Genomic DNA, 27,623 nt, shown 5'->3' with positions numbered 1-27,623 from the left:
TATAGAAAAGTTTTAAATGAAACTATTGTAATGTTTATCAGTATAAACAGCGTGTCTCACTCTCCTGGCATCCGTTGAGTGCCTGCGACTGCACAGTCTGTCTATGTGAGCTTGAGAGAGAGCGAGAGATCTGAGGTGTCATACAGGGAGGAAAATGAGGTTTGGGAGAAAGATGATGTAACCGTGGAGACATACCAAACTCACCTGCCCTGGGTTAGGAGATGTAAGGATAATGAAAAGACCCTGTTAGGACATGTTCCCATCTTGATAGAAGCCTCCCATCGTCGGGCCCTTAAGCCACTTGTACCGCAGCACTTTAAAGATAAGGAGTAATGAACCTCGCCGGTGTTGTACCGAAGTTGCAATTTTCACTCAGTCAGTTCGGGATGGAAAAGGATTGTGCTCCTGCACATGAATTACAACACCATTATAAATCTAAGGGGGTTATTTCACCTGGAAAGATAAGCCCTGGTCCAGGCTTATTGTACTGCAGGCCTGTGTCATTGTCCATGTGTGCTTTTGACGGAGAGAGGGTGTACAAAATCTCTGCAATGAAATGGTATTATAAGTTTGAGATGAGTTTTTTGTTTTGCTTTTAGATCAGTCCCATGCTCCTCTACTGTTTCTTAATTGAACATTTTGAATTTCCGAAATGACAGTTGGATGAGAAAATCAATATCACTCTCTTTCTCTGCTGGTGGAGCTGTGACAGAAGCACATTTATGTCCTTTTTTAAGAGAGTCACTGTGTGGGTACCTGTGTTTTAGCCCGGCTAGTGGCTCTATATGAGAGGCTCATAGTACATAGCCACAGCCCTGCTGTTTCTCCTGAATACTGTTACACTTCATCAGCCCTAAATATCATGCTAAAGGTCTTATTGATAACATTTTTATGTCGACAAATATTTTTCCAAGAATAATCAATCTGCAGAGCTTTTAGAAAAGTGCAGAATAAAAGTATGCCTCGCCTGAAAAAAATGATTATGATTGTGAATTAATCAGTTTAAAAATTTTGGCAGGTCTAAAATTAATGTTTTGTTTATCTCTGTGGAAGATATCTGACGTTTGGTTCCCACTTCTAACGAGGCTTGTGAGCCAATATTAAAACGACGTTGGTATGGCGTGGCATATCTGGGTCGTCAGTGTGGGAAAAAAACTGATAAATGGCTGAGATTGACGGTAAGTGCCTGGCAACGACTTGTTGTGAAGTAAATGCAATGGAACAGGGGAGGGAGAATTAGACATCTATCGACTGAATGTTATCAATAGCAACTTCAAACTCTTCATATAGCATAGTTATCGGCCCACGTGTTGTATTTACCACCACTGAAGAGGAATTAAGCTTGTTCATGATGGCGATGTTTTTCAGCGGGTGCAAATTGAGACTATTGTTGGCCGCTGTTCTGATGTTTTTACTTTTATTCAATACTATACCACAGTTTGCGGGAGCAAGGGTTTACATACGTGATAGACCTCAGAGTCTGGCCTATGTTGTCACGGTTAGGGGCCTCAGTGTTTGGCTGAACTGAACTTTCAAATCTAAGCAGACACAATCAGCTGTATTAACATCATATGTTCCTCTTTAACGCAAAATGCAAATATGATAAAAAAGATATTTTTATAAAACGGTCACTATATCCTGACAGTAGTGCATGAGACAGTTAGTCTAAACAAAACAAAAATCATCTTCCTCTGTGTCCTCCTAGTGCTCCTAAAGGCATCTGCAAGATTTCACCGCACCTGAATGAAAACAACCAGTCAGAGCCAAGCCGTCTCTGAGCAGCTGTCAATCACTGCTCGCGAAATTTGCAAACTCCGACCAAACGGTCAAACTATGCAGCGCTGATCAAATATGAATCAATTTTTGTTACGTTAATGCCTATTTCTCTCCTCAAATGTTTTCAGAAACATCTTGTAGTGTACTGTTTAGCTTTAAAATGAGAAAGTTTGCTCCGGCTGGTGGGCGGTGCTTAGTATTTCCTCAATTGATCTCAACATGGCTGCCGGGTCACAAGCTTTCTCATTTTACAGATAAATAGTACACTACAAGATGTTTCTGAAAACATTTGAGGTGAGAAATAAGCATTACAGTAACAGAGTATTGATTCATATTTGATCAGCGCTGCCTAGTTTGACCGTTTGATTGAAGTCCGCTAGTGATCGACAGCTGCTCAGAGACGGCAGGCTCCAGCTCGACTCTGATTGGTTGTTTTCCTCCGGTCTGTGAAATCTTGCAGATGCCGTTAGGAACACCGGAGGACACCGAGAGTAAAGTACCAGTACATCAAACTTAATCAGCAGAGGCTGGGATATGTGACTGTGCTGTACGTCTCCAGTGTGGGTCAAGTTCCAGAAACCCTGGATCCTATTTTTCCCCGAAATGTAACTTGATTGTGTCTTCACATTAGACCTTACCTGACTCGTAAAACACCCACATTTTTGAAAATCCACTCCCCGAGTTTGTAACCCAGGCTTTGTTTTCACAATGTGAAGTCCTCAAGCCCGTGCAAGATACCCTGGTGATGTCGCTTCACTGATTTTGTCAGACCCCAGAGCCACAGACGACATCATACAACTGTTTTCACAGGCTGAGTAGTAACTTACTCCTCCTGAATGATAATCTCATCTTGATGGGTAAAAACAGTGGAGTGCATGTACTTACCCACCACTGGGTGTGACATAACCATCCATGTTGTGTAAAAGAGCCATAAGTAGTTGTGTTTTTGTGAGATTCATTCAGGATTTGTCATGTTTGTCCTTCTTTTATAACCAGACAGTATTATAACATGCATGAAAAGTGAAAAAAGTAAAGCTGCTGCCTGGTGTTGCAGTGCTGATGTCTCTCAGAGCAAAGCAGTTACCTGCGTCATGCACAGTAAAGCTTCTCATTAAAACCCTCTGAATGAAATTGGACGGTGTTACTTGGTAGAAAATAACTGTGTGGAGGGAAAAGAGCAAGTTAAGAGCCCTTTTTGTAAGTAAAGGTAGCCTAGATTTCAGATAATGATATTTAAGCTGCTGACAGTTCAAACTTCAACCACGTCAAAGCTTTTGTTTGGCACAAAACAACCCGAAATTGCTGGAGAAGTAGGTTACATCACCAAACGTTGTATCGACACACGCTGTGTAGTTCTTCGCCCCCAAAAAAGACATGTCTCTAATTTTAATGTTATTTTAAATGCTGCATTTTCTTGCCGTATTAAACATCACATATCAGAACGTGTCCTCTCCTCATTGGATGGATCACTCGGTCCATTCACTTGCTGCTGTCACTAATTAACATTCAGCAAAGCAAGCATCCTAATTTATCTCACCAAGGACACGCTCCAAATAGGGCCTTTCATCCACGGTGCCAATACAACATGACATTACTTCTCTTTTTCCCTTTTTTAAAGTCTTTCTTGAAGCAGTATTTTGACTGAGGGTGTCTTAGGCCTGTCAGTTTCCATGTTGATCCAAGTTTTCCTACACACATTTGGCCCATATTTACATTTACACATATTTAGTTTGGACTGTCTGAGATATAAAAAGTGTGTAGATTTGCCAAAATAATTTGTTAACATGGGTTTTAAATTTATTTAACAGGATTACATTTAACTACGAGCCAAAAACTGTTCACAGATATCAGTTAGTCATGGATTAACCAATTTGAATTATTAATTATTGTGATGTTTTCATGTTGTGTGATGTTATAAAATTACAACTTGGCTACAAGTTATATGTATAAGCAATAATTATTGAACTCTGAATGACTGTGTGCAACCACTGACATTTGGTCACTGTGTGACTGTTAAAGTACTTTTCAGCCTCTAGCAGTATCGAGTCATACAGATAGTTTTAGGCAAAACTGCCCAGAATTTCAGATATTTCTAAACAGACGCATTGCTGTTGAATATTTTGGCTCAATAGATGTAGGTCTGTCACCATAATTACTTTATTGACTTATCGCACGATATATGGACATGACCTCAATATTTTTTACATTATTGACATGTTATGGACATGACACGTCATTTTTAAGTTATGGACTTATCGTATGATATATGGACATGACCTCAATCATTTTTACGTAATGAACTTATCGTGTGATATATGGTCATGATCTCAATAATTTTTACGTTATTGATTTATCGTATGGTAAACAGACATGCCCTCAATCATTATAAGACTTGGGCATTGTGCAGACATTTCATATTTTTGTTAACAGACCCCAAGAGTCCATTCTATTTATTGTTTTGGTTGTGTGGTTTTATTTTATTTATGTTTAATTTATTTATAAGAATATTTTATTATTTATTTATTTGTTTTCTCTATATGATATCCAGAGCATTAATATAGCAGCTTACTACTGTTTGTTATGTAAAGATATAGAGGATTATTAAATGGCTGTGTTGAATACTCAATTCTGATTGGTCAATCACGGCGTTCTGCAGTCTGTAATTTCTTTATAACAAACCGTTGCTATGGGTGCAGCTCTGATGTCGGACTCTGGCGGACTGTTTTTGTGTCAAATTATTTATTTATTAAGTAAGTATCTGTGTAATAAGCGGGCTAATGTACAGTCATTGTTGTGAAAGAATCCCCTTCAGAGCCATGAGAGACCCTGTCGGGGAATCTTTCACAACAATGACCGGCTAGCTGTACATTATCCCTTACGTAATGTACCTGAGCAGAGAATGAAGTCACTATCTCTGTGTGTGTGTGCTGTAATCAGAGCGTCTCTGTGCTTTATAAACATCGCCGGGCCGGCCGCGCATGCTTTTAGTGCATGTTGATGCATGTGAGCGTGGCCCATTGGCTAGCTCACAGCTGCAGCTCTGTACTGCTCTCATATGGTGATTACAGCTGATAACGCTGTCCTGACCGATGGTGTTTCTGCGGAACCGTTGCACCCAGCCTCTGGTTCCCCCACAGGTTAACACTGTTAGCCCTGTCAGCAGTTTCGCTGTCGTTTCCACTGTTAGAACCGTTAGCTGTGAGCCGCCGGCTCAGCCGTGGCCATGTTGAGAACCGTGCAGAGGCAATAGAAATGCACCCAATCTCGCATTTAGCATCCTTTAATTAACAAATAGCTGTTGTGTTGTCAGATAATCGTGATCCTGTTTCTGGCATGAAAAATGAATTGAGGAAAAAGTGACACCTTTAATTATAAATATACAATTATATAAGTTTGACACGTGATTATAGTGTTGCTTTCAAAAGAGCATACATGTTGAAATTTTAGAAATGAATAAAAATGATCTGAGCTGTAGAAATATGTCCTAATTGAATTTAATAACTGTCAATTGAACCATGTCTGCAGCAGGTTTAAGTTAAACCTCAGATACAGTGACCTCTATAGGAGTTTAGGTGCTACAGGACACATTAACCCGGGCCAGACTAAACCACAGGTGCTGCAGCTTCTGAGGACACAGCAGTGGGGTTTATGTGATCATGTGACATTGACCCAGACAATACAGGTTTAAACGTAACGTTAAACCGTAAACTACAGCTAAGCTAATGACAGCGCAGCAGCCTCGGCATATCTCTGGCTTATTGTTTGACAGTTTGGGTCATTCCCTGAAACAGAGTCCCTGTTATTCTAGATTACTATCCACAGTAATAGCGATACTCACTGGAACGACTTTATTGAAAACCTTTGACAGTGTGTTCTGTGGATTGTTCACAGTAACTAGGACAGTACTGTGCAAAGAGATGTTTCTGTTGAATTTTTTTAAATATGATTTTTCAACACTGAGATCCACTGACAAATTTAGTTCCCCTGCATTGTGTTGAGGTGGAAGCAGAAATCTCAGAGACGGATAGGGGTGGGACAAAAATATTGATATGGCAACATACTGTATTACTTTCTCTTGTGATACGTTATCGTTATCACTATCACTGGCACCAAATATCAATATATTTATTAAAACATGCAGGTGCTCTGAACAGCCGTGTTGGGACGGCTGAAAAGAAACTAGTTAGCTGCGCTAGCGTCTTTAGCACAGAGGTCGAGTGGCTTCTCCAAGCCCAGAACGTTGTTGGTTGAGCAGAGTCCAACTCTCGATCCCATAAACAATACATTACTACGTTGTGTTTGTAGTGTAGTGTGATGTATTTTCACAGTGATTTCAACTATGCAAATACAGCCTGCCGTTGGTTTTATCATAGTGACCATCTAGTAATACACACCTGTGGATAACCACTATTGTGCATGAGCGTATTGTAGTGGTCCCACCTCATTCATTTGTAAGGAGCTGCACATGTGGTTGGTTTTACGTATGATTATGAGTATTGGGTGAAGGTGTTCTGACGTTATCATGATGTGTTCAAATGTAATCTTTTAAAATCTAGTGAGAAACTTGAATAAATACAGTTGTTTGAAGAAGATATTAGATAAGAAAGATTTTAATGAGGCATAGTTGTATCCTTCCTTTAAACATTTTAACCCCAGATCTTTTCAGCTTTCTGGCAGTTCGGCCTTTTGCCAGTTTATTGGCTATTTCACATTAGAATGATGCCACACGTGGACATGGACACGTGTGCCATCATTGTATCCGAAGGAAAAAAACAACAACACTTTAATCCTCTTGCTTATGTAAATAATGAATGCGTCGTTGACAGAAAAACTATAGTTTGTAGGCTACAGAAGATTTAGAGACTGCAGCAACCAAAGAAAACAGCCTTCAGCAAACTGTTTGGTGATTCCATCCGCAGTCGCGTTATCTTCTCTTAAAATCGATTGCGTGTCTACATCGCTTTGTACGGTGAAGCACACAGACTGCATGGTGCATTCAGGTGTACTTCATAAACTAGGAGAAACTCTAGCTGTTGGTGTAAATTACCCTCCTGCCATTCAGTGGATCTTCTTTTTGTTGTTTTACAGTTTGTTCCCAATTAACTGGTGAAATAACTTAGTTGTTCCAAACTAAATAAATTATCTAAATTTGACCATATGACCTCAGTGTGGTATACTCCAAAAAATGTCACGTTTGACACCATGTAGCCTATTTTTTTGAGGAATTAGTAAATGAACATGACAGTTGTCAGAGCTTAAAACCAATGATCTGTTGATCTTTACCAATCAAGACTCCATAGTCTAACAATGGCATGTTTAAATCGACCTTAAAATCTACAGTCTAAGCTAATTGTGACACCCCTAATCGTGAGTTACTCTGTGATTCCCACCCCTAGAGATGGATATCTTAAAACCTTAACAAATTGCACCAAAACTGTCCATTGCTGGATACCACCAGATACCTGCTTGTTATATGGATAAACTAACTCTTTAAGCATTTACTCAAGCAAAAGCAACCAATGAAACGTCATTGAAATGTGAAACTCCTGAGTGTGTTTAAAACTTCTGGCATACGTATGGTTTCTCCAGGAAAGGAGACAGTGAAAGAAAGGCTATTTTATTGTGCTCATTTTAATTTTTTGACAAGAAAAATAAAGAAAGAAAGCCTCAGAGAGATCCTATGGCAGAGCGTTCTCTCTCTCTGTCTCTCTTGCTCTCTCGCTCCTGAGTCATTCACTAGCAGAATGTAACACAAGCCTCCACTGAGGATTTCCTTGCATCATGCTCCATTGTTGTTTCTGTCTGTTGTCAGTAGGACCTCTATTTATTTCCACTTTCTAGGCATTGTTGTTTCAAAAACACAGTTTCTCTTCATCACGCTTCAAAGAATAGCAGCGCTGATTAGGTTCACTGCCGACTGGTCCCCTCGACCGCCAGCTTGTTGTTGTCTGATTCCAGACGAGCTCTGCTACTCTCTGACACGTGATAAATTCAGGCCATTATTCGTTCATAAACAGAACGGGAAAAAAAACAAAAACAGTACTTTAATACATCGCTACATTAATATTACTGTTACTCAAAGAATGCTCAAGTGAGGCTTAAGAATCAAGCAATTATAAAATTGCAGTCAGGAAAGTATAAGTTAAGAAACCAGGAAATTCTTCGATTTTCAAAGCAATGCTTCAGTTAAAAAGATTAAAGAAAATCGAATGTTTTAAGGCTGTTGTTAAGTTAAAGCCACAATCTGGGACGTGTAATGCAGAAACAACCACGGCTCGTCAGTTTCCTTTTGGATCAGAGCTGGATTGTTTGCTGCTGCAGCGGCGGCGGAGGACTCCTGTTACAGCTGCTGCATTATGAGGAGAGAAAGAAACGGCCTTTTTTTAACCACACTAATGAATGTGCTTTTGCAGTGCTACAAACAGCTGTGGTGATGTCACTAACCCGCGATTATGGCTTTAACTGGGCTTAATGACTTGAGCATTCTGAACTCATTATAGCAGAGAAAAAAGATTTTATACAGTGTTTCCATTCACCAATGAACTTTTCATTTTCTGCCAGCTCTGTTGTTTTCCATTGTGTAGTTTTCAGCGTTTCAAGGTTGGAGTCAATTCTGTTTCAATTCAAAAAAGCGTTTCAGTCAGATTAAATTTGTAATTACAAATTGTTTGTCAATACTGTGAATACAACAAGCTTGTTAAATTCAAAATCCGCTGAATTGAAATGTTCTTGACTCCATCCCTGGTTTACAGTCCTCTTCAATGAGTTGTTCTAGCACAGTTCTGTATAGATTAAACAGCAGTATAAATATTTTTTTATCACATTTTACTCCTCTTTAAGCCTCCCTGCAGATATTGCAGATATACATGTAGTCTCTTTTCACCAAGCTAGTGATACTTATCACATTTTTACTACAACACTTCTAATATCAGGAACTTTTTTCAGTTGAAAACCTTTGATAAGGCAAAACCCCGTTGCTATTACTTCAATAGACGTCTGCAGTGGCAAATTTGGGCTTCTTGTTGGCAATATTTGGTTCAGTTGACACGTCGCTAAGTCCCGCCCCTCAAACGCAGACTGGCCAATCATAGCGTAGCATCGGCCAGCTCTGACCAGGGTCCGACAACTCTACGGCTCTGCTCCATAGACTCTCATGCAATCGTTTCACATTTACTTCATTTTCAGGCTGGCTCTTTGTGGATTTTGAGCTCGTCATGGTTAAACGTTGTGTAATGGTGATAACTCGTTACCTGGAGAGGCTGGAAGGAGATATACGTTTCTAAATAAAAAACTGAGGAGCTAACATTAGCAGAGTACGTTCATTAACTAGTATTAGCACTATGCTACACTAGCTACTGAAGGTATACATCAGACCGGCACATACGGGTACTCTGCAAAAAGTCAAGGCCGCGCTCCATTTTGGGGGAAAGTAAAACTGAAAATCTCACAGACTTCAATGCAATTTGACGTGTGTTTGGATTGTAATTTTGACAAATTCGTATGCCTTCATCTCTTGTTATACAAACGTTTGTTTCATACATGTCTAATAATTATTTTGCGACCTTGCCTGAACCTGAGCGTTCGCAACACCTTAATAAATTAAGGTTGATCGCCTCCATGTCTCTTCAGTCTTCCCTCGTCCAACACAGTGGCCGGATGTTGTTCATCCAGACTTCTATACATATTTGATTGAATCACGTTCGGCTAAGTGTTGTCTGTAAATAACCAACCTTTTAATAGACAACTGTTTGATGACGCAAATCTGGTCTGGTCTATAGCTCGGAGCCATAAAGCCCCTCTATTATATCTTTTTTTAGGACACGTCAGGGGAACAAATCTGAGATCAGCGTTTTTGAATTTATTGTTGGTGCAACCAACTACACAGCAACGTTATTACTATTACCGGTTTGTTTAAAGTAGAAGATGGAGACATGTTTTAACTTCTTCTCTTTATGCTGTTACCGTCAATGAGGGACTCGGATTGGTTTCCCCCAAAAGGGGTCACCAACTCTGGATGACATATTGCCGGTCTGATGTATACTGAAGGTATACACATGCTGCTTTTGGTTTGTGATGATTGTAACCGTGAATACCTAAACCTGCCAGCTTTACAGGAACAGTGTTGTTCCTTAATTTCATTGTGTTCTGTCTCGATTGCCAGCTGATGCAATGGTTTACTTTTACACTTTTACACTTTTTCCGCTGCTGAATCAGTTTGATATCCTGATATGTCCTCCAAACGTATATTGTAGACCCTTCTGTCTGCTTCTCTCTGAAATCACTTTTTCCAAACATTAGATAATCTCTATGCAGGGAGTGCAGTTGGTGACCGTGTGGGCTCTATGGTAACGTTAGCTCTGACAGCTTGACGGAGTAACAGCGGTGGGCGGGGCTTAGCGAAGGGTCAATTAGTGACACAAACTGGTTTGAGGAAAGTCGTCCATGAGAATCTGCCCTGAGTGGTCAGATTTAGTTTTCTTTTTTCAGAAATCCAAATACTCCTTATTTATGTCCAATTCTGAAACATAAGTGGCCATCTGGAGAAACATTTCTATCAGACACTGTTTGATTACAGCTCGTACATCAGAAACAGGAAATCCAGCTGCTTTACAGTATCAATTTCTCAAAGAATACATTCATCTGTGTGTGGTTGTGGTTGTGTGTGCATGTGCTAGAGTTGTTCCTGTAAGGGTGATGGTGGGTAAATAGCTGGGGCCGGGTCAGGGGCTATAAGGGTCAATTTACTACCACAGTACTTTGGTCTTAGAAATGATTGGAGGATAGAAGGGGAGCAGTGAGCCAATGGGAGTGGATCGTTTTGTGCAAATTGTTGTTGCTCTGGCAAACTGATGTATGTCGATGTGAAGGTGGAGACGAGGTCTGTAAATAGTATTTAAAAATCATTTCAAATACTTCTTTGTGATTTATCAAATTGGCACAATGGCACCACAGTGGAACCAGAGGAAAAAATAACAAGTAAAAACCTGGGAGATGGGAGGAGGAACAAAAAAATGAATTGTTGATAAAACACAGTGGAGCTACAGTGTATCGGGAAGGAAGCTGAGAGTTTTAAGTCTTTTCCTAAGAGTCGTTTTTTGATTTTGAACAGTGCAGATATGTTTCCCCTGTGGGAATTAAAAGACATTCATTTGAAGATTAGAATTTTTAGTTCGATTCTCAAAATCAAAAACGTACCATTGTAAGTGAGCAGGTAGGTAACTAACTTGGGATTCTGGTTTCTGAAAAGTCTGAAAGATTTCAAAACCCATGTTGTACAAACAAAACAGTCACCTCTGTTGCAAATATAGAACTTCTCTCTCTCATCTGTACAGCGTTCCCTCTTTAGGAGGATGAGGAGCGGGTGTAGCGGGGGTTCACCAAGAGAAAAGACGGGCTTGTTTTGGGCTCAGCGGAGAGCACATTCCTCCTGGTAGAAAAGAAGAACTCAAACGTCTCGTCCATCGTACTGTTTGTCTCTGTTGGTGTGCACTTCTCAGCTGAGAGGTTCAAAACAGTCAAAACACAGTCACACGACAGAGCCATGCCATATTCAAATAATAGAATATTAATGATGTGGAGCATAGGAATAATAAGAAGACCAGTAATGTAATAAGAATAATTAATAGTAATAACATATCATTCTAGGTTTTTTAAATTCTGTATATAAAAACAGTGGCGAGGAGAAGTTGGTACACAGTAGGGCTCTACTATCCCCCCTTGGTTGATTTGGCACATTATACTCCTACTCATTCTCAGCACAGTTGAATATTACTGTTGCCTGGCGACCCATCCAGAATTTGTCATTTTGATGTTTTAAATCTCCCAAATCACGGCAAAATGTCTTTTTTTTCAAAGCAGCATCGCAGGGCGCGATGCAAAAACAACCTCTCCAGCAAAGCAAAATCTTGATCAATCCACCGCGGTAATAATAATAATACTAATAATCGGTGAGGTTAATCTGCCGTGGTCAGGTTGGATGAATGTCAGTCTCAAGGCGGATTAAAAGCCAGGCTCAGGATGGGTTGCCCGGCAACATTTAAGGTTTCTGCTCTTAATGTTTATTTTTTTTTCTTCATTCAAAACTTAGTACAAATAGCTACATAAGTCTGAGCTATAATGTTTATTACATTACAAAAAGTAACTCAGTCTCTCTATAAGTTATGATTTTTGTTGTTCAATATAATATATTAGTTTGGTCCTCCTTCATGTTCTCAGAAGCAAAGGCTTGGTTTGTGTAAAGTGTGTGTGTGTATAGATGTATGTGCGTAGATCCTGTAAGTTGTGTGTGTTTGTGTGTATTTACAGGTCATTTCTGTGTATCTGTATCAATATGTTGTGGGTGCAGTGTTGTTATTTTCCATCTTCAAAGTGTTTGGGGCTCTCCAGATGTGGAATCAGGTCTTCTGCTGGGCGGACACACCCTTCCAGTAGTCCAGTATGTCGTGAAGATCCTCATCCTTGGCGAACTGAACCTTTCGCCTCAGCGCGTGTCCGGCTGCCACGTATCCTTCGTCCTCCATGGACGCCTGCCGGTGCCTCTTGCGGTGCAGCTTGAACCTCTCCCACAGCCCCAGGGTCGGGGTGCACAGGAGCCCTTCGTCCTCCTCGTCTTCCTCCGGGCTGGAGCAGTAGCTGAGGTTGTGGTACTGGGGCGAGAGCGGGTAGTGTGGCGAGAGCTGGGAGTAGGCCAGCTCCCGCTGCTTGGCCTGCCTGCTGAGGGTGATTGGGTCCAACATGGAGGGCTTACGGACCCCTGGGTGGTGGTGGAGCTCCTGCATGATCTGGGGGTGGTGCTGCATCTCCTGGAGGTGCTGCTGGGAGCCGGGGTAGGAGTGACGGTGTTCATTGTATTGGCGGATTCTCTGTGCTTCAGCTCGTAAGATAGCCGCTGCCGGGGTGACTGTACGAATGGCCTCTCCTCCTCCTCTTTCTCCCCTTTCTCCCCTCTCTCCCCTCTCTCCCCTCTCTGCCCTCTCTCCTCTCTCTCCCCTCTCTCCGGGTGAGGTCCTCTCGATGTAGCGGGTCTCTGACGAGTGGTAGCCTCCCTCCGAGCGGAATGAGCGAGGGCTCCGGGCAGAACCAGGAGAAGAGGAGGTGCTGGGCCTTTTGGAGGTCGGAGGTGCCTCCATGCTGTGGTGTCGCTGCAGAGAATGATGATAGCTTCTCCCCCTCTCTTCTCTTCCTCCTCTTCCTCCCTTGTACACCGGTGAGAGGAACTCGCCTCCTCTTTCTCTCTCCCCTTGTTCAGAGAGAAGCACCAGCTGCGGCTCTGCCGTAGAAACAGCCCCTCCGCCGGCAGAAGAAGGGGATTTCATCCCCTGTTGAAAGGAGGTAGACTCGGATTTGAGAGCATCTATACAGTTGTTGATGATCTGGTTAACTTTATCAACTTCTTTAGCGATGGTTGAGATCTCAGCTACTGAGCCCTGGGGATTTGCTTGTGGCGACATGTCTCTTTCTCGCTCCCGTTCTCGTTCTCTCTCCCTTTCAATGCCAGACCCTCTCACCTCCATGTAGTTAAGTTTAGCAGGCTTGTGCACAGGTGTTTCTATCACCTCCTGCAGCTTGTATGGATCAATCTCACCACCTTGAGGAAGGTAGGGCATTCTGGACAGACTGTCCCCAGCACCAAGCTTCTGGGAAACAGATCCTCCACTCCCTCCCTCTATATCTCCTTCCCCACCATACTTGAGCTCTATCAGAGTCCTTTGGATCCTGCTCATCTTCCTCTCCTTCTCCTGCATGATCCTTTTCTTCCTCAGGCAGTGGACAACTAGACCAAGGAAGAGTAACATGCCAAACAAACAGCCCAAGATAGTCATAATATAGTGGGTGGCTGACGACTCATTGGCTATCCTTCCAGGCCCCTGGTGGCCAGTGGAGATGGTCAGACAGGTGTGGTTGAAGCGCAGGGAGTTTCGTATAGAAGCCACACAGTACGTGTAGATGGTATTGGGTTTTAAGTTCTTGAGCTCAATATCTTCTCTTTTACTTTTCAGATTCTGGATATCTGTGAAGAAGCTGTTGTTGTAAAGCACCAGGATGTACATTTTCCTGTACGGATAAGGAATCTGAACCGTAATCACAGCGCTTGAATCTAGCACCTGCTTTAGCATCATGACCGGATTGGTGTCAGAGAAAATGGGACTTAAGCTGATTACCTCATCAGGAGGAGTCCCGGAAGAACAATCGTCCAAACCGCAGGGAGAGGCAAAATCTGGTGGCAAGGTGGTGGAATCGGCCGTGCCAATCATGTAGAAGGATGTCACGCTACTGCCATCGTCCGTGCATACAAGACTGAGCACGTGCAATGCGTTGCGTTGGGTAGGCATGCGTGGGTTCTGGCTCAGGAGGTTGTAGCCAAAGAATCCTTGAGGCGAGTCACACACCATCCTCTCACAGGTCCTGTTGGGGAAGGCTGAGAGCCAGCGCAGGAAACCCAGTAGCTCACAAGAGCAGTTGAAGGGGTTGGTGTAAAGTTCACACGTGGTCAGCTTAGAGAGTCCAGAGAACAAACTGCCATCCAGCACCTGGATCCTGAAAAGGGACAAAGGGAAAATCATGAATTTAAAGCGAAATTTCATTCACATAGCTGAATCAATCTGTCAACAATCAATTTCAAAAAGTGTTGACACCGATTTAGCATTGCATGTCTGCAACGCTGTCGGACTCATGATGGATAAAAGTGTAAAAATCCAAGTATGTTACTCTCTCGTCAAAACCTGGCTCCTACATTACCCACAATGCAACTCAATCGCCAGCAGTTCAGTCAGAGATTTGGATATGTTATTCTTAGCGGGCAACCTTTGGGTCTGAAAAGTGAAGCCAAGGCTGAAGAGTCTTAAACTTGCATTCTTTCTAATAGCCAGCAGGGGGCGACTCCACTGGTTGCAAACAGAAGTCTGATTGTATAGAAGTCTATGAGAAAATGACCCTACTTCTCACTTGATTTGTTACCTCAGTAAACATTGTAAACAAGAGTTTATGGTCTCAATCGCTAGTTTCAAGTCTTCTTCAATACAGCATGATGTTCATTTAGTAAATTATGTTCCCATCCCGCTACCACGGCATTGTCCGGTCTGGGTGTTGTCCGTGTTTTTGTCTTACAACTTTAACCCTTTCACAGTTTGTTTTCAGTTCATGAAAGTTAATTGTAACATTTTGGTCGCCTAACATGTTATTCAGTGTTCGGTCGTACTTCACAGTCAAACTTGTAGTCTTCAGACCCCTCGTATGACATCACAGGAGGCAACTGATCAAACTTTGGCTTCATATTTTGTGAACTTCTCCCACATATGCAGTAGTATTCCTCAAGAGCTGTAAACAGACTTTGATGTGTAAAATCTGCCGGATTCCCTTTTAAATGAACTTGTTACTTCTTGTACTTCAGTTTCTTGCCTTAAACATTTTCCAAAATACCATTCAACAAGCCCCAAAGAGCAGTTCAACTTCTTCCATTCTGCTGTTGCTTTTACATTTAAGTCAAAAGATCAATAGCAGTTACAGTACCGATAGTAAAACAAGACAGTTATTCCTGCTGAGAAAAAATGGTTTGTTGCAGCATTGCATCATAGTTTACTGAGGATATTGTCAGTGAGGAAAAAATGTATCTCTGCATCTTCTGCAATACTTTTTTTCCCGGTAAGTCTACAAAATATCAGTGCAAATTGGTGAATTTAGAAAGCCGCCCTTGATCTTTGATTATGGGTTGACACCAAGCCTGATATTTCACATTGATGTTTTTGCCGTGTTTAAGAAATTTACCATATTCTCCTATCTATAAATGTTTAAACTTGTTTTCTCCCTTGTTTTTCTCCCTGTACACCATAACATTATCACAGCATGGACACCCTGACCAGTCTGCGGCTACTCAGCCCTCTATGCAACAGACTGCGATGCACTGTGTGTTCTGACACCTTTCTATCGGAACCAGCATTAACTTTTTCAGCAATTTGAGCTACAGTAGCTCTTCTATTGGATCGGACAACACAGGCCAGCCTTCGCTCCCCACGTGCATCAGTGAACCTTGGGTGTGACCCTGTCGCCAGTTCACCGGTTTTCCTTCCTTGGACCACTTTTGGTAGGTCCTGACCACTGCAGACCAGGAACATCCCACAACAGCTGCAGTTTTTGAGATGCTCTGGCTCAGTCGTCTAGCCATCACAATTTGGCCCTTGTCAAAGTCGCTCACATCCTTACGCTTGACGATTTTTTATGATTCCAACACAAAGTTCAAAGTTCCTAAATGTTCACTTGCTGCCTAATATATCCCCCCCACTGCCAGGTGCCATTCTAACGAGATAATCAATGTTATTCACGTCACCTGTCAGTGGTCTTAATGTTATGGCATTCGTAAGAACCCACAAAATCAGTTTTTATAAATTTCCATGCAAATTTTTGGGACGAAAATCCGTACTTGGTGTGAAACAGCTTTCCCTCCTGTACCAATCCCAAGTGCTCAGCGATAAAAGGCCTCTGCCATACCTGGCCGCACTGACGGCGGTGTCATTATCAGGATGCAGAATACGTGAATATTTACTGTGGCAACAAGCAACGACTGACGTTGGCACATAATGCTGTCTTAGCTTAATCGTCCAAACAACCATAACCCATAATATTACAATTCGGCATATTCAAACAATACCAACAACATCTACCAACAGCCATAGTCCTTACAGTCTTAACTAATGTGTTGTCACCGTTTAACTAATGTGTTGTCACTGTTTAAAAGACAAATACACAGAAAAAGAAACCAGCAGCAACAAGACAGACGGACATTTAAAAAAAAAAACTTCTATTTGTTGTCTGACTCTTCTAAACCAGAGTCCTATATAAATAGCTGTAGTTTTAGAGCAGCAATACAACTCTTAAAGCGGTTCTCAGATTACATTTTACTATAATAAATCACTTTTTTTTGTTGCTTTAATCCTCACACTGCTAACAGACTAAACTTTGTTTTACTGAAATATGTTTAAATGTCAAAACTTTATCGCCATGCGACGCGCTCGGTTGTCGTGCTGCATTCAAGGGATGCTAAAGAGTCTGACTACCTATTAAAGAAATTCCCCCGCTGTATCTCTGGCCCTGAGTGACAACTTATGATCGGATCTCACTTCCCTGCTCAATATGCAAATAAACACGTAGTAAACACATGGGAATAAAGCAGATGTTGCAATGTAATATTGCAGGAATGTCAGTAGTAATATCCTACATATTTTTGTATTTAGGTACATATTATTAACATAAAAATATAAGGTTATTGTCTACCAGCGGTCCCCGGGGACCTCTGTACCGCCGACACCGATCTTCAGAGCTGGGGATGAGAGCGATTGCGTGGGTGGGTGTCAGCTCTGTGCAAAGCACCAGAACAAAAACACAGACGCATCACCGACAGTATGATAATAATGCACTTCCTGAGTCTAGTCTGATAGTCTGTAGATATATAGCCTCTCTCTCTGCCCGCTGAGTAGCGGCTGAGCGGCTCTCGTTCTTCGGAGGCAGACCATTTAATTAGCAAAATAAAATGACAAACATCGGTCAAAATAAATATATCTGCATAAAAATACACAATTCAAATGATTATGATTATTTAAATATTTGCTATTTAATATATATCTTGGAATTAGTAGTTTTAATGATGTATTAAAAGCTGTTTAGAGCTTGTGTTAAACAGAAAGAAGTTCAACAGGTCCTAATTCCCTCTCTATTATGTATTTTATATTGTCGTTTCTTTCAAACATCTGTATTTATTCAAGTTTTTTGCCAAACACTACATTTCACATCATGATAAAGTTAAAATTTACCTTCGCCCAATACTCATTTTTACTGAACAGAGCCTCATAATGTAATGTAATGGACCGTGCTGCTAACAGGTAACGTTACTAAAGGAATTGATTGTCACGGAGGCACGAGATGTCAAGGAATCAGCCAACTAGGAACCAGTTCTCAACAGGAACCGATTCTCTATTCCCATCCCTAGTGTTTTCCCTGCCTTCCAAAGTGGCGGATGGCCTGACGATTTCATCCGCCATTGCCAACCAATTACCAACATTTGGCGGGTGGTGGTGCTGATTTCAGACCTTGCGCCTAACCCTAGCATATTCCTTGCACTACACCACTGCTTAGACGACAAACTAAACGTTACCTAAAACTAGATAGTCATATCCGAAGATAACAATAGATGACGTTACATGAATCTTGAAACACCACCGAACAAGGTAACCTAAATATATAGCTTATGTAGGCCTATGGCTGCATGTTGCAGAATAACTTCATTACTCTTCCACGAAAGGTTCATCACTTGACACGACTGTCTGTCTGAGTTCCACTCCACTTGACAATAAAATATGCAGGTTGTGTAATGAACTGGCAACCACTTGTTGTGAAGTGAATGCAATGGAACGGGGGAGGGAGAGTGTGACATCCAGTGGCTGAAAGTTATCAACGTTATCGATAGCAACTAAGTGACTTCAATGATTAATCAATTATTAAAAGTGCTGTGACTTTTTTTCTCGGATTTATCTAATTGATTAATCAACTAATTGTTTCATTGCTACCACAGCATGTTTTCTCTCTCATTAGACACACATACTTGGACGCAGGTCGATACCTGTTCATGGAGAGGTCTATATTCTCTATGTTGGGGCATTCCCAGAAGGTGTTGGGTGTAACAGTCTCGATGAGGTTGGCTTGCAGGTAGAGATATTGCAGCTTGCCCAGTCCACGCAGCATTCCCTCTGTCAGGTTCCTCAACTTGTTAAAACCCATCTGGAGAACCTGGAGAGACAAAGACAAGTGGGATTATTCTAATCTCTGAAGAGCTGGCCAGCGCCAAGCATCACACACTACAAGCTGGAAACATGCAGAACAAACAGACGACGGTTCAGTACAATTCATGTTTCACATGGTGATCTAAGCCTCTATGCTGTGCTCAATTTACTAAGATCTCTCTTGTTCACATTTTACCTCCTGGCACAGCTCCAGCAGCTGGGGTAGATGTGTGAGCATGCCAGCTCATTATGGCTGCGTTCAGTTCAGTTTGGTGAAAACGCTTTTGCCTGAATGTTTCTGGAAACCATAATGAGCGAGTGTTGTCTTTCTTGTGTGCCTGTGTGTCCATCTGTGTGCATAGTACTGAAAAAAATGTAGATCCTTAACTCAAGTTAAAGTAGCAGTACCACAGTGTGAAAATAATCCCCTTGATTACAGTTAAATGTCCTTCATCCATTATTCTGAGTATTTTCTTATTTACCAAAAGAAACCACGTTCTCAAATCTTAAATGTTGTCTTAACATAAAGCCGTATAAGAACTGACTAAATAAAGCTCAGACTAAATATTTTATTAAAGGGTAAGTGAACAAGATTATGAATTTGCATAAATTGATACCAATTTACTTGACAGATTTTGTCGTGGTTTTCACACTACATGACTGACCGGAGACAGGAAGTCACACACTACAAGATCCTTCACCGGGAGGAATCCCCGACAAATACACAGTACATGACGTAATACCATTGCTGATGTAGTTGTTGTTGAGGCATCGGCGAGCCTCTCTGCTTAAACTGTAAATGGATCATATTTTATGCCGATCAAAACTTTTGTGTGTACAACTTTAACTATACTGTAACATTATCCAACACTATACTTCTCAAATAAATATAAACATTGGTAGCACTTTCTATGACTCCTATGTCTACAATGCATTATAAACATATGTATAATCTGTTTATAGCACTGTATAATTATAAGCACTCCTACATGTTCATAATGCTTTATAACAATAATCATAACACATTATAAGGCATTTTATAGTGACTTTAAAGGTTAAGTATCATAATACTTCTTAATTACTGGTCACTCACTGACATTTCGTGTGTGTGTGTTGTTCTTGCATAGATTTAATAATTTTTTTTCACTTTACTTAAAGGTGCAGTGTGTAGGATTTGGCAACATCTAGCGGTGAGGTTGCAGATTGCAACCAACTGAAAATTCTCCCGTTTGCCAAGCGTGTAGAAGAACTAGGGTGGCCGACGCAAAAACGTGAAAGGCCCTCTGTAGAGCCAGTGATTGGTTTGTCCATCTGGGCTACTGTAGAAACATGGGTTGTAACGGTATGAGATTTATACGGTACGATAACCTTCGTAATACTGTATATTGTGAAAATTTCACAATATACGATATTACACTATTATTATTATTATTATTATTATTATTATTATTAGTAGTAGTAGTAGTATCATCAGGTACAACAACCCTTAAATACCTTAATACCAGTGTACCGTTACAACCGTAGTAGAAACATGGCGACTGGCTCTGTGAAGAGGACCCGCTCCCCATGTAGATATAAACGACTCATTCTAATCTAACGAAAACACAAGGATTCTCATTTTCAGGTGATTGTACACTAAAGAAAACATACTTATTAATATTCCATTATACCATACCAATAAATCCCCCTAAATGCTACACATTGTTCTTTAAAGAAGGAACATTTAAGAAGCTGGAATCAGAGAATTTTGAATTGTTTTTCTTAAAAAAAATCACACAACCGATTATCAAAATAGTTGGCGAATAATTTGATAATTGACAACTAATTCGAATGATCGTTGCAGCTCTAATTATAACAGTGATCATAACTCATTGTAAAAATATTCTCATGTATTACAACTATGAAAATTATATTACACTATGATCCTTGCAAAGACATGTCAGTCAGTGACCAGCATATAAGTGAAGTATTATGATACTTGATCCTTATAAAATGCTTTATAATGTGTTATGATTATGGTTATAAAGCATTATGAGTATGTATGAGTGCTTATAACTATGATTATATAGTGCTATAAGCAGATTATAAGTATGCTTATAACGCATTATAGACATGGGCGTTCCCCCTGAAATGTAGTGTAGTAGAGGAGTAAAATATCTTCATCGTCATCTCAACATACCTAAATACCTCAAAATGGACCAAACACGCAGTACTTGGTAAATGCACCTTCCTCCATTGTGTGTATGTGCATTAAGAAGTGCAACCATCAACACGTGTATAAATGTACAATATGTCTTTGCTCACCTGCAGGTTGAATTGTGCTGAGAACGCTCCGTCTTCCACATAGCTGATATCATTCTTGGTGAGGTTCAGATAGGTGAGGTTGCCGAAGCGACTGAGTGAAGAATAATGGACCGACCGTATCTTGTTCTCATTCAGCCTCAGATCCACAATAGTGCTGTTGAGAGAAAAGTGAAGGCTGCAGATGTTTGACAAAGAGGCAAAATAATATCAACAAAAACTCTTTTTATCGTTTCCTTACCTGTTAATGTGGGAGGGGATGGCCTCATAAGGCGGCTGGTTCATACTGCAGATAGCCAGCCACACAAAGCCCTTCTCGCCTTCGATAAGCCAGCAGTCAGCTGTTACCATTGGCAACCGCATTATTGACAGCAGGGCGAGCCAACAGAGGAAGGAGCTGGCTGTGGACAGGACCACTGATGAAGAACCTCCAGTCACTTTATGTCTCGGCCCTCCCTGTCCTGTCCTCTGGGCCATTTGGGATGTCGTCACAATATCCATTGGAGAAAGCCGAGCAGAGATGCTTGCCATCTAACATTTATTCATGCAGGCTGGCGCCATTTGAAAGGGAGTGAGGGCTTGTTTGGTGACTTGGTGTTGCCTTTTTTTGTCAGATTTGTGTCTATACTGCTTGAAGTGTAGTCACAGCATTGTAAAATGTTTAGCTTGTCTTGTAATCGTATACGTAAAACTCGCGTTAGGAATTAAGGATTTATCAAAGTAGAAATGAGCACAGGAGTGGGACGTATCACTTCATTGGCAGTATGTGTGTCTAGGTAAACTGTATCAATTGTTCAATTAGGGGGTCGCATTTGATTTGTTATGTATAAATTGGCAAGAGGAAGTCGTCCTGGTGCCAGATTGGCTGGTGCTCATGTCTTCTGTGGCCATCTGCATCTCTGATTGGACAAGCACCTCTTTTCTTTCTTCCTCATCGCTCGCTGCTCTGTGCTTGGTGTGAGAACCCGTCCCTGGAGGGAGAGAAAGCGAGAGAGAGAGAGAGAGAGAGAGAGAGAGAGAGAGAGAGACGGGAGGAGGGTGTTAGAAACGCATCGCTAATGAAACACAGTGGTTTATACCAACAAACACAACCCTGTTACCAGCATGATGAGATAGAGGTAGTTATTTCTTCTTATATAACCGTCTGGCACGCACACTCCCACACAAACATACACAAATTTATGCGTGCACGCTCATTTCCTACACTCTAAAGACCTTTCTTGACAAGTCCAATTAGCGCACATTGGTGCCGACACACAATAAGCACCTCCAAATCTTAAAAATGCTCACAGCTTGTTGCTGCTGTACTGTATGTACACACACAAACACACACACGAACACACACACAGACATTATCTGCCTCGCTATTAGCCTCAGGGCCTTGATATACCTGGGCTAAGAATGGCCCTTACTCTGATACTGTATCTAATTAATTAATCTGCTCTAAATATAACACTTCCTGGGAAAAACAGCTGATGTCTGATGGAACAGGAGGAACAGAGGGAGGCGGGGGAAAGAAAAAGGCTTGCAAAGAGCTGTGGAGTGGTGAGGAGGAGGATGAAGAAGTGGGTGGTGAGGAAAGATGTTTGGGAGGAGGGGAGCGATGGAGCAAAAGAGTGAGGTAGAGGGGAGGGATAAGGCCGTAAGGAGAGAAAGAGGCAGCGATTCGGTGAGAAAAAGACGAGGCTGGGAAGAGAGAGGGATGTAGAGTGGCTCTCTGTCTGGGGAATTTGCTAGAATAGTGGCTCCCTCTTCTCTTTGAGAGCCTTTTTTTCTCTGCTGTAAGAGTAACAAACAGGATGTGACATTATGGAGGGGAAGAAGAAGTGGGAAAGAGCAAAAGGTCCGGCCTTCCTCTCAAGCATCCTTTGGCTGCAGTTCCCTCCTTATTGATTACAGATGAACAGCGAGGCAGAGAGGTGCTAGCGTGTCACCTCTAATCTGAAAGCTTTTTGAGAGCAGGACAAAAGCTGCTCTGAACTTTTTTTGTGTCCTTGTAGAGAAAAAAAAGTCCTGATGTCGCATCCCGGTTAGCTGCTGATCCACTAGCTTCTGTGACTCGTTCTTATCTCACAATAGAGCCTCTCTTTTGATCGGTCTCTCTTTCTTTACTACGCATATTCTAAGATAATGATGATGTAGTGTACATTACAACTTGCTCCATTATCCACGATGTTGACCAGCGCTCTCTTCTGTTATCTTTCCAGCTTCTCTGCTGTAATCTCTGCTGTCTGAACAAGACAACGACTCTACAGCCATGCCAGCAGCTCTGCGCTGATGTTTTTCATGTATAATGTTCACAATCTCATTTTGCATGCTGACATTTGCTAATTCGCACTAAACGGAGTTCAGCTGAGGGTGATAAAAAATGTCATTAGTTTTGTAGATAGTTGGTCATAAACCAAAGGATTTGACAAATTATAATTTTGGCCTGATGATGGTGTTAGGGGAACAGTTAAGGGTTCACCAAAAGTAATTACAATTTGTCCTGAGGGGAACATGAATGTGAGTACAAAATTTCAAAAGTAGTTGAGATATTTCAGTCGTCCATGAAGGGGGTGGGCAGCTTGAGACATAAAGTAACAGAGTACCTAAAGGTGCTGAATTCCAAATTCAGAGTATATGTATGATTGAGGGATTGCCTCCAAACGGCTCTCAAGATGTCGACGGCTGAGCCATCAGCTAACAGTGCTAACAGCGCTAACACAGTGTTAACCTGAAGGGGAACTGGAGGGTGGGCATTGCACTTTTGCGACAACGCCGTAGGTTAGGACATATGAGCGCAGACTAGCGGCGGCGATTAGCTTGCTAGTGGGGAACACACACTGGTGCTGTGTCTCAATTTGCGTACTTCTGTACTTACACTTTGCTATTTTGAGTGCGTAAGTGCGTTCACACTGAGAAGTAAGGATGTAGAAGTACCCGGATGTTGTACTCAAAACGGTCAAAACGCCTCAGAAGTAGAGTGCGTCGTCCACTAATCAGAAGGTCGGTGGTTCGATCCCCGGCTCCTCCAGTCCACATGTCGAAGTGTCCTTGGGCAAGATACTGAACCCCAAATTGGCCCCGAAGGCTGTACCAGTTTGAATGTGAGTGGGAATGGGTTAATGTTGACATGTAGTGTAAAGCGCTTTGAGTGGTCGGAAGACTAGAAAGGTGCTATCCATCCATCCATCCATCGGGCCACATTAACCAGCTCTGACTGGGGGATCCCGAGGCGTTCCCAGGCCAGAGTAGCGATATAATCTCTCCACCTAGTCCTGGGTCTTCCCCATGGTCTCCTCCCAGCTGGTCGTGCCTGGAACACCTCCCAAGGGAGGCGCCCAGGGGGCATCCGTACTAGAAAGGTGCTATATAAATGCAAATCCATTTACCATTTACCCTCAATGGTCGCCATCTTTGCTACATAGTGGAAGGGAAATGCCCACCAACCTATTTCAAACTTGTGAAAATGGCGGGCGAGGAAGCTGCAGCGGTTGGGATTGAAACGGGGAACCGCGAACTCTACTACTATGCTGTAGTCCGATAGAAGCCATTATTGGGTTAATTTATTTGTCTGGATTTAATTATTTTCCATACGGTGTGATGTCCGTGGCTGACTATCACCAGCTGATCTACCGAGATTCTGGTATATCCGTTATATTAATGCTCTGAATATCGTATAGAGCACCTTTAAAGATACTTGTTTGAGTATCGATACGAGCGTCAGTTGGACTGATACCAAAATCTAAAGGGACCCATCTCATGTTTGATCACATTCTAGACACATGAACTCTCTCAGTGCATGGTATCTTTGCACTTCTTCTGCTGTTGTACACATCATACAGTAAATATAACATTTCTATTAGTTAGGTCTTTAAGAGGATGTGCCTTCACAGTATGTTTGTGGTGCTAAACCTAAGTTCATAAAGCTCCAGCGTTGAATACCCAAAGGTAAAAATGTAGCACTCACACAGATCTTTAGGATAAAATAGATTCATCTCAATTTCACCAATTTATTCTGGTCGTTTCGGCCTGGTGGCCTTCATCAGTTCATGAAGGGAAAAGGAAGACATGTCTTTTGTATACAGGAGTTGGCAGGTGATTGGTGAAATTGAGATGAGTCTACTTTGTCCTGAAGATCTGTGTGTGTGTGCTACCTTCTGACCTTTGGGTATTCAAAGCTTATAACATTTCTACTGTTTACCATTAAAACTGTCCTGTGTTTTTTAACGTGCATGTGATCGGGTTATTAACGAAGAAAAGTAAAGATAAATGCTTACTGTTTTGCAATTCATTTGGTGGTAATGAAAATGTATTCGGAAACCTTTTAATGATAAATTTACCTCGTAAATCATGACGCAAGCCTCTCCTCTACACGGTAATACAGTAGACACTTTAAATAATAAAAAATATTGATATTGATGATCATGGTCCTGGTATTACTTTGTATCATATTGCAGCAACAATTTGTGACATAGGGCCCTCCTTGTTTATTCTCATAGCTTGTCACTCGACTGGCCTGAGTCTGTCGACCTGGTAGCTAAGAACATATTATTTTATATATTATATATTATTAAATAGATATTATATAGATAATATTTATTATATTATATAAATATTATAAAGACATCAGTATTTCTTGTGTTAAGAATGTATCCCTGCCTAGACAGATGGAGAGAATCACACAACATATTGAGCAGAGTTATGTTGTAGTGCTGGATTTGTGCAAATGTCAGCGAGATTTTGAGAGAGGTTTCCTTCCCGTGAGTTCTGACGTCATCTCGGCTCTCTATATCAACGTCACAAATGTACGCTGTGAGCGTTTGTGGGTGTGTACGCAAAAGCAAAAAGGCTTTTCCACCCAGTCAGCACAATCTATAATTGATGGTGAGACTTCCTCCCACATAGCATGAGACAAACTACCCAGTTAGGCCACCAGAGAAAGGGTAGGAACTGCTGCCAGCTACACACAAACAAACAAACAGACGCACATATGCACAGGAAACGTCCATTCTGCTGACCAAGGGTTAAGCTCGGGTAAACAAACTGTTGAGGACATGGGGGTGTATAGCGAGGATGCAGAGCAGGCGGGGAGACCAAACAGTTTGGTTAACATGCAGAGACGGCTGATTTCTGCCTGACCTCTTTTTTGTAGCGAGGTAAAGTGATGTCGGCTGAAGGGCCAGAAGACGGAGCGGCAGCGCAGGGCGGCAGAGAGCAGAAATAGATACTGTAGCAGTTACTGGTTTGCACTTGACCTCTTTTTATAGTAAATACACTTGTAGTAGCTAACGTGATATACGCAGGAGGAACTGTTAAGAGTCTGTCGGCCTCTTTTACATTTTGCATCATTCATCGCCTTCCCCCGCTCACGCTCTCTGTGCGTACACACACACACACACACACACACGCACACACACACACACGCACGCGCGCCGCTGCTGACAACAACCGTGTGGAATATTCCAGCACTCAGCATCATGACCGTCTCGCTATCCAGTCGTGTCACACTCAAAGATTTATAGGGTACAAACCCTCATATGGAGGGAGACTGAGGTGGACTCTAACCTTGCTTTACTGGACGGGTGACGTTTATGTTGTCATGGCCGCGGCGGTTTCAGAATATATTGTGTAGGTGTATGGAAAGAAATATGTATCGGGGAAAAAAACCTGGGGTAACACTTTATAATATCCATCATTTATAAATGGTCAATTGATAGTTAAACTTAGTTAATAGTTTACTGTTAACAACAAATTAAATTATCATTAATAATGTTTACTAATTATTAGTAATGATGTCATTTCTGTTATTCTATCATTAGTTTGTTTAATAGGAAATAATTAGTATATAAATTCTATATTGTATCATAGCTGATAAGAGATAAAAATAACAATTACATTCTGATTACATTTATAAAGTATTTAGTAACAGTTTATTGTTGCACACATTATAACATTTTGTATACTATATTAAGTATCCATTCATAATTTTTATTTTTTAAACCTTTAAGAAATTGTTGGTAAACATCTATAAACATTACATAGACAGATCGACCAAAAAACAATTATGAACTATCTAAACAATATTTATAGATGCTTCACAAAGTATTTATTAACCATTTAATAAGGTATTATAATCACCAGTTGCAACTTTATAATAGCCATCCAAATAATGTTTATAGATATTTACAAATCTATTATTAACCATTAATACATTGTTACAAATATCTATCTATTTAATATTTATAGATGTATTACAAAGAATGACTTAAAGGTTTATAAATAATGTTGTAATCATTAACAAATACTTATATATGCAGTATAATTAAGGGATAATGTACGGTCATTGTTGTGAAAGAATCCCCGACAGGGCGATGCTGCACCCGCTAGCTGTACATTATCCCACATATTACACGGCTACTTACCTAAGAAATCAATATTTTAACACAAAAATGGTCCGCCAGAGTCCGACATCAGAGCTGCGCCCATAGCAACGGTCTATTATAGAGAAATTACAGACCGCAGAACGCCGTGATTGACCAATCGAAATCGAGTATTCAACACAACCGTGTAATAAAATGTTATAATGTGTGCAACAATAAACTGTTAAAATAACAGAAATTATAGCATTATTAATAACTAGTAAACATTATTAATTATCATTTAATTGTTTGTTAACATTAAAATAACTATTAACTAAGTTTAATCAACTATCAATTTACCACATTTATACTTACACAGTATAAATGATAGTTATTATAAAGTGTTACACCACACAGTGCTGAGGACACCGAG

At 41.1% G+C, this 27,623-nt stretch overlaps 1 protein-coding gene across 1 annotated transcript; it reads right to left on the bottom strand.

Annotated features, from left to right (window-relative positions):
- Nucleotides 1–7,372: 7,372 nt before the first annotated feature.
- LOC119485358 (protein ELFN1-like) lies at nt 7,373–26,252 on the bottom strand. The gene is given in 7 exon segments (XM_037764902.1): nt 7,373–12,525; nt 12,527–12,596; nt 12,599–14,313; nt 18,386–18,552; nt 20,850–21,003; nt 21,088–21,817; nt 25,971–26,252. Coding segments are annotated over 6 exon segments (2,751 nt in total). The 5' UTR covers nt 21,378–21,817; nt 25,971–26,252; the 3' UTR covers nt 7,373–12,170.
- Between the last annotated feature and the right edge of the window lie 1,371 nt (nt 26,253–27,623).

The sequence above is a fragment of the Sebastes umbrosus genome, chromosome 3 (assembly GCF_015220745.1).
Source record: "Sebastes umbrosus isolate fSebUmb1 chromosome 3, fSebUmb1.pri, whole genome shotgun sequence".
Classification (NCBI taxonomy): domain Eukaryota; kingdom Metazoa; phylum Chordata; class Actinopteri; order Perciformes; family Sebastidae; genus Sebastes; species Sebastes umbrosus.
Note: the sequence above shows the minus strand (reverse complement) of the source record. Positions and strands in the feature narration are given on the sequence as shown.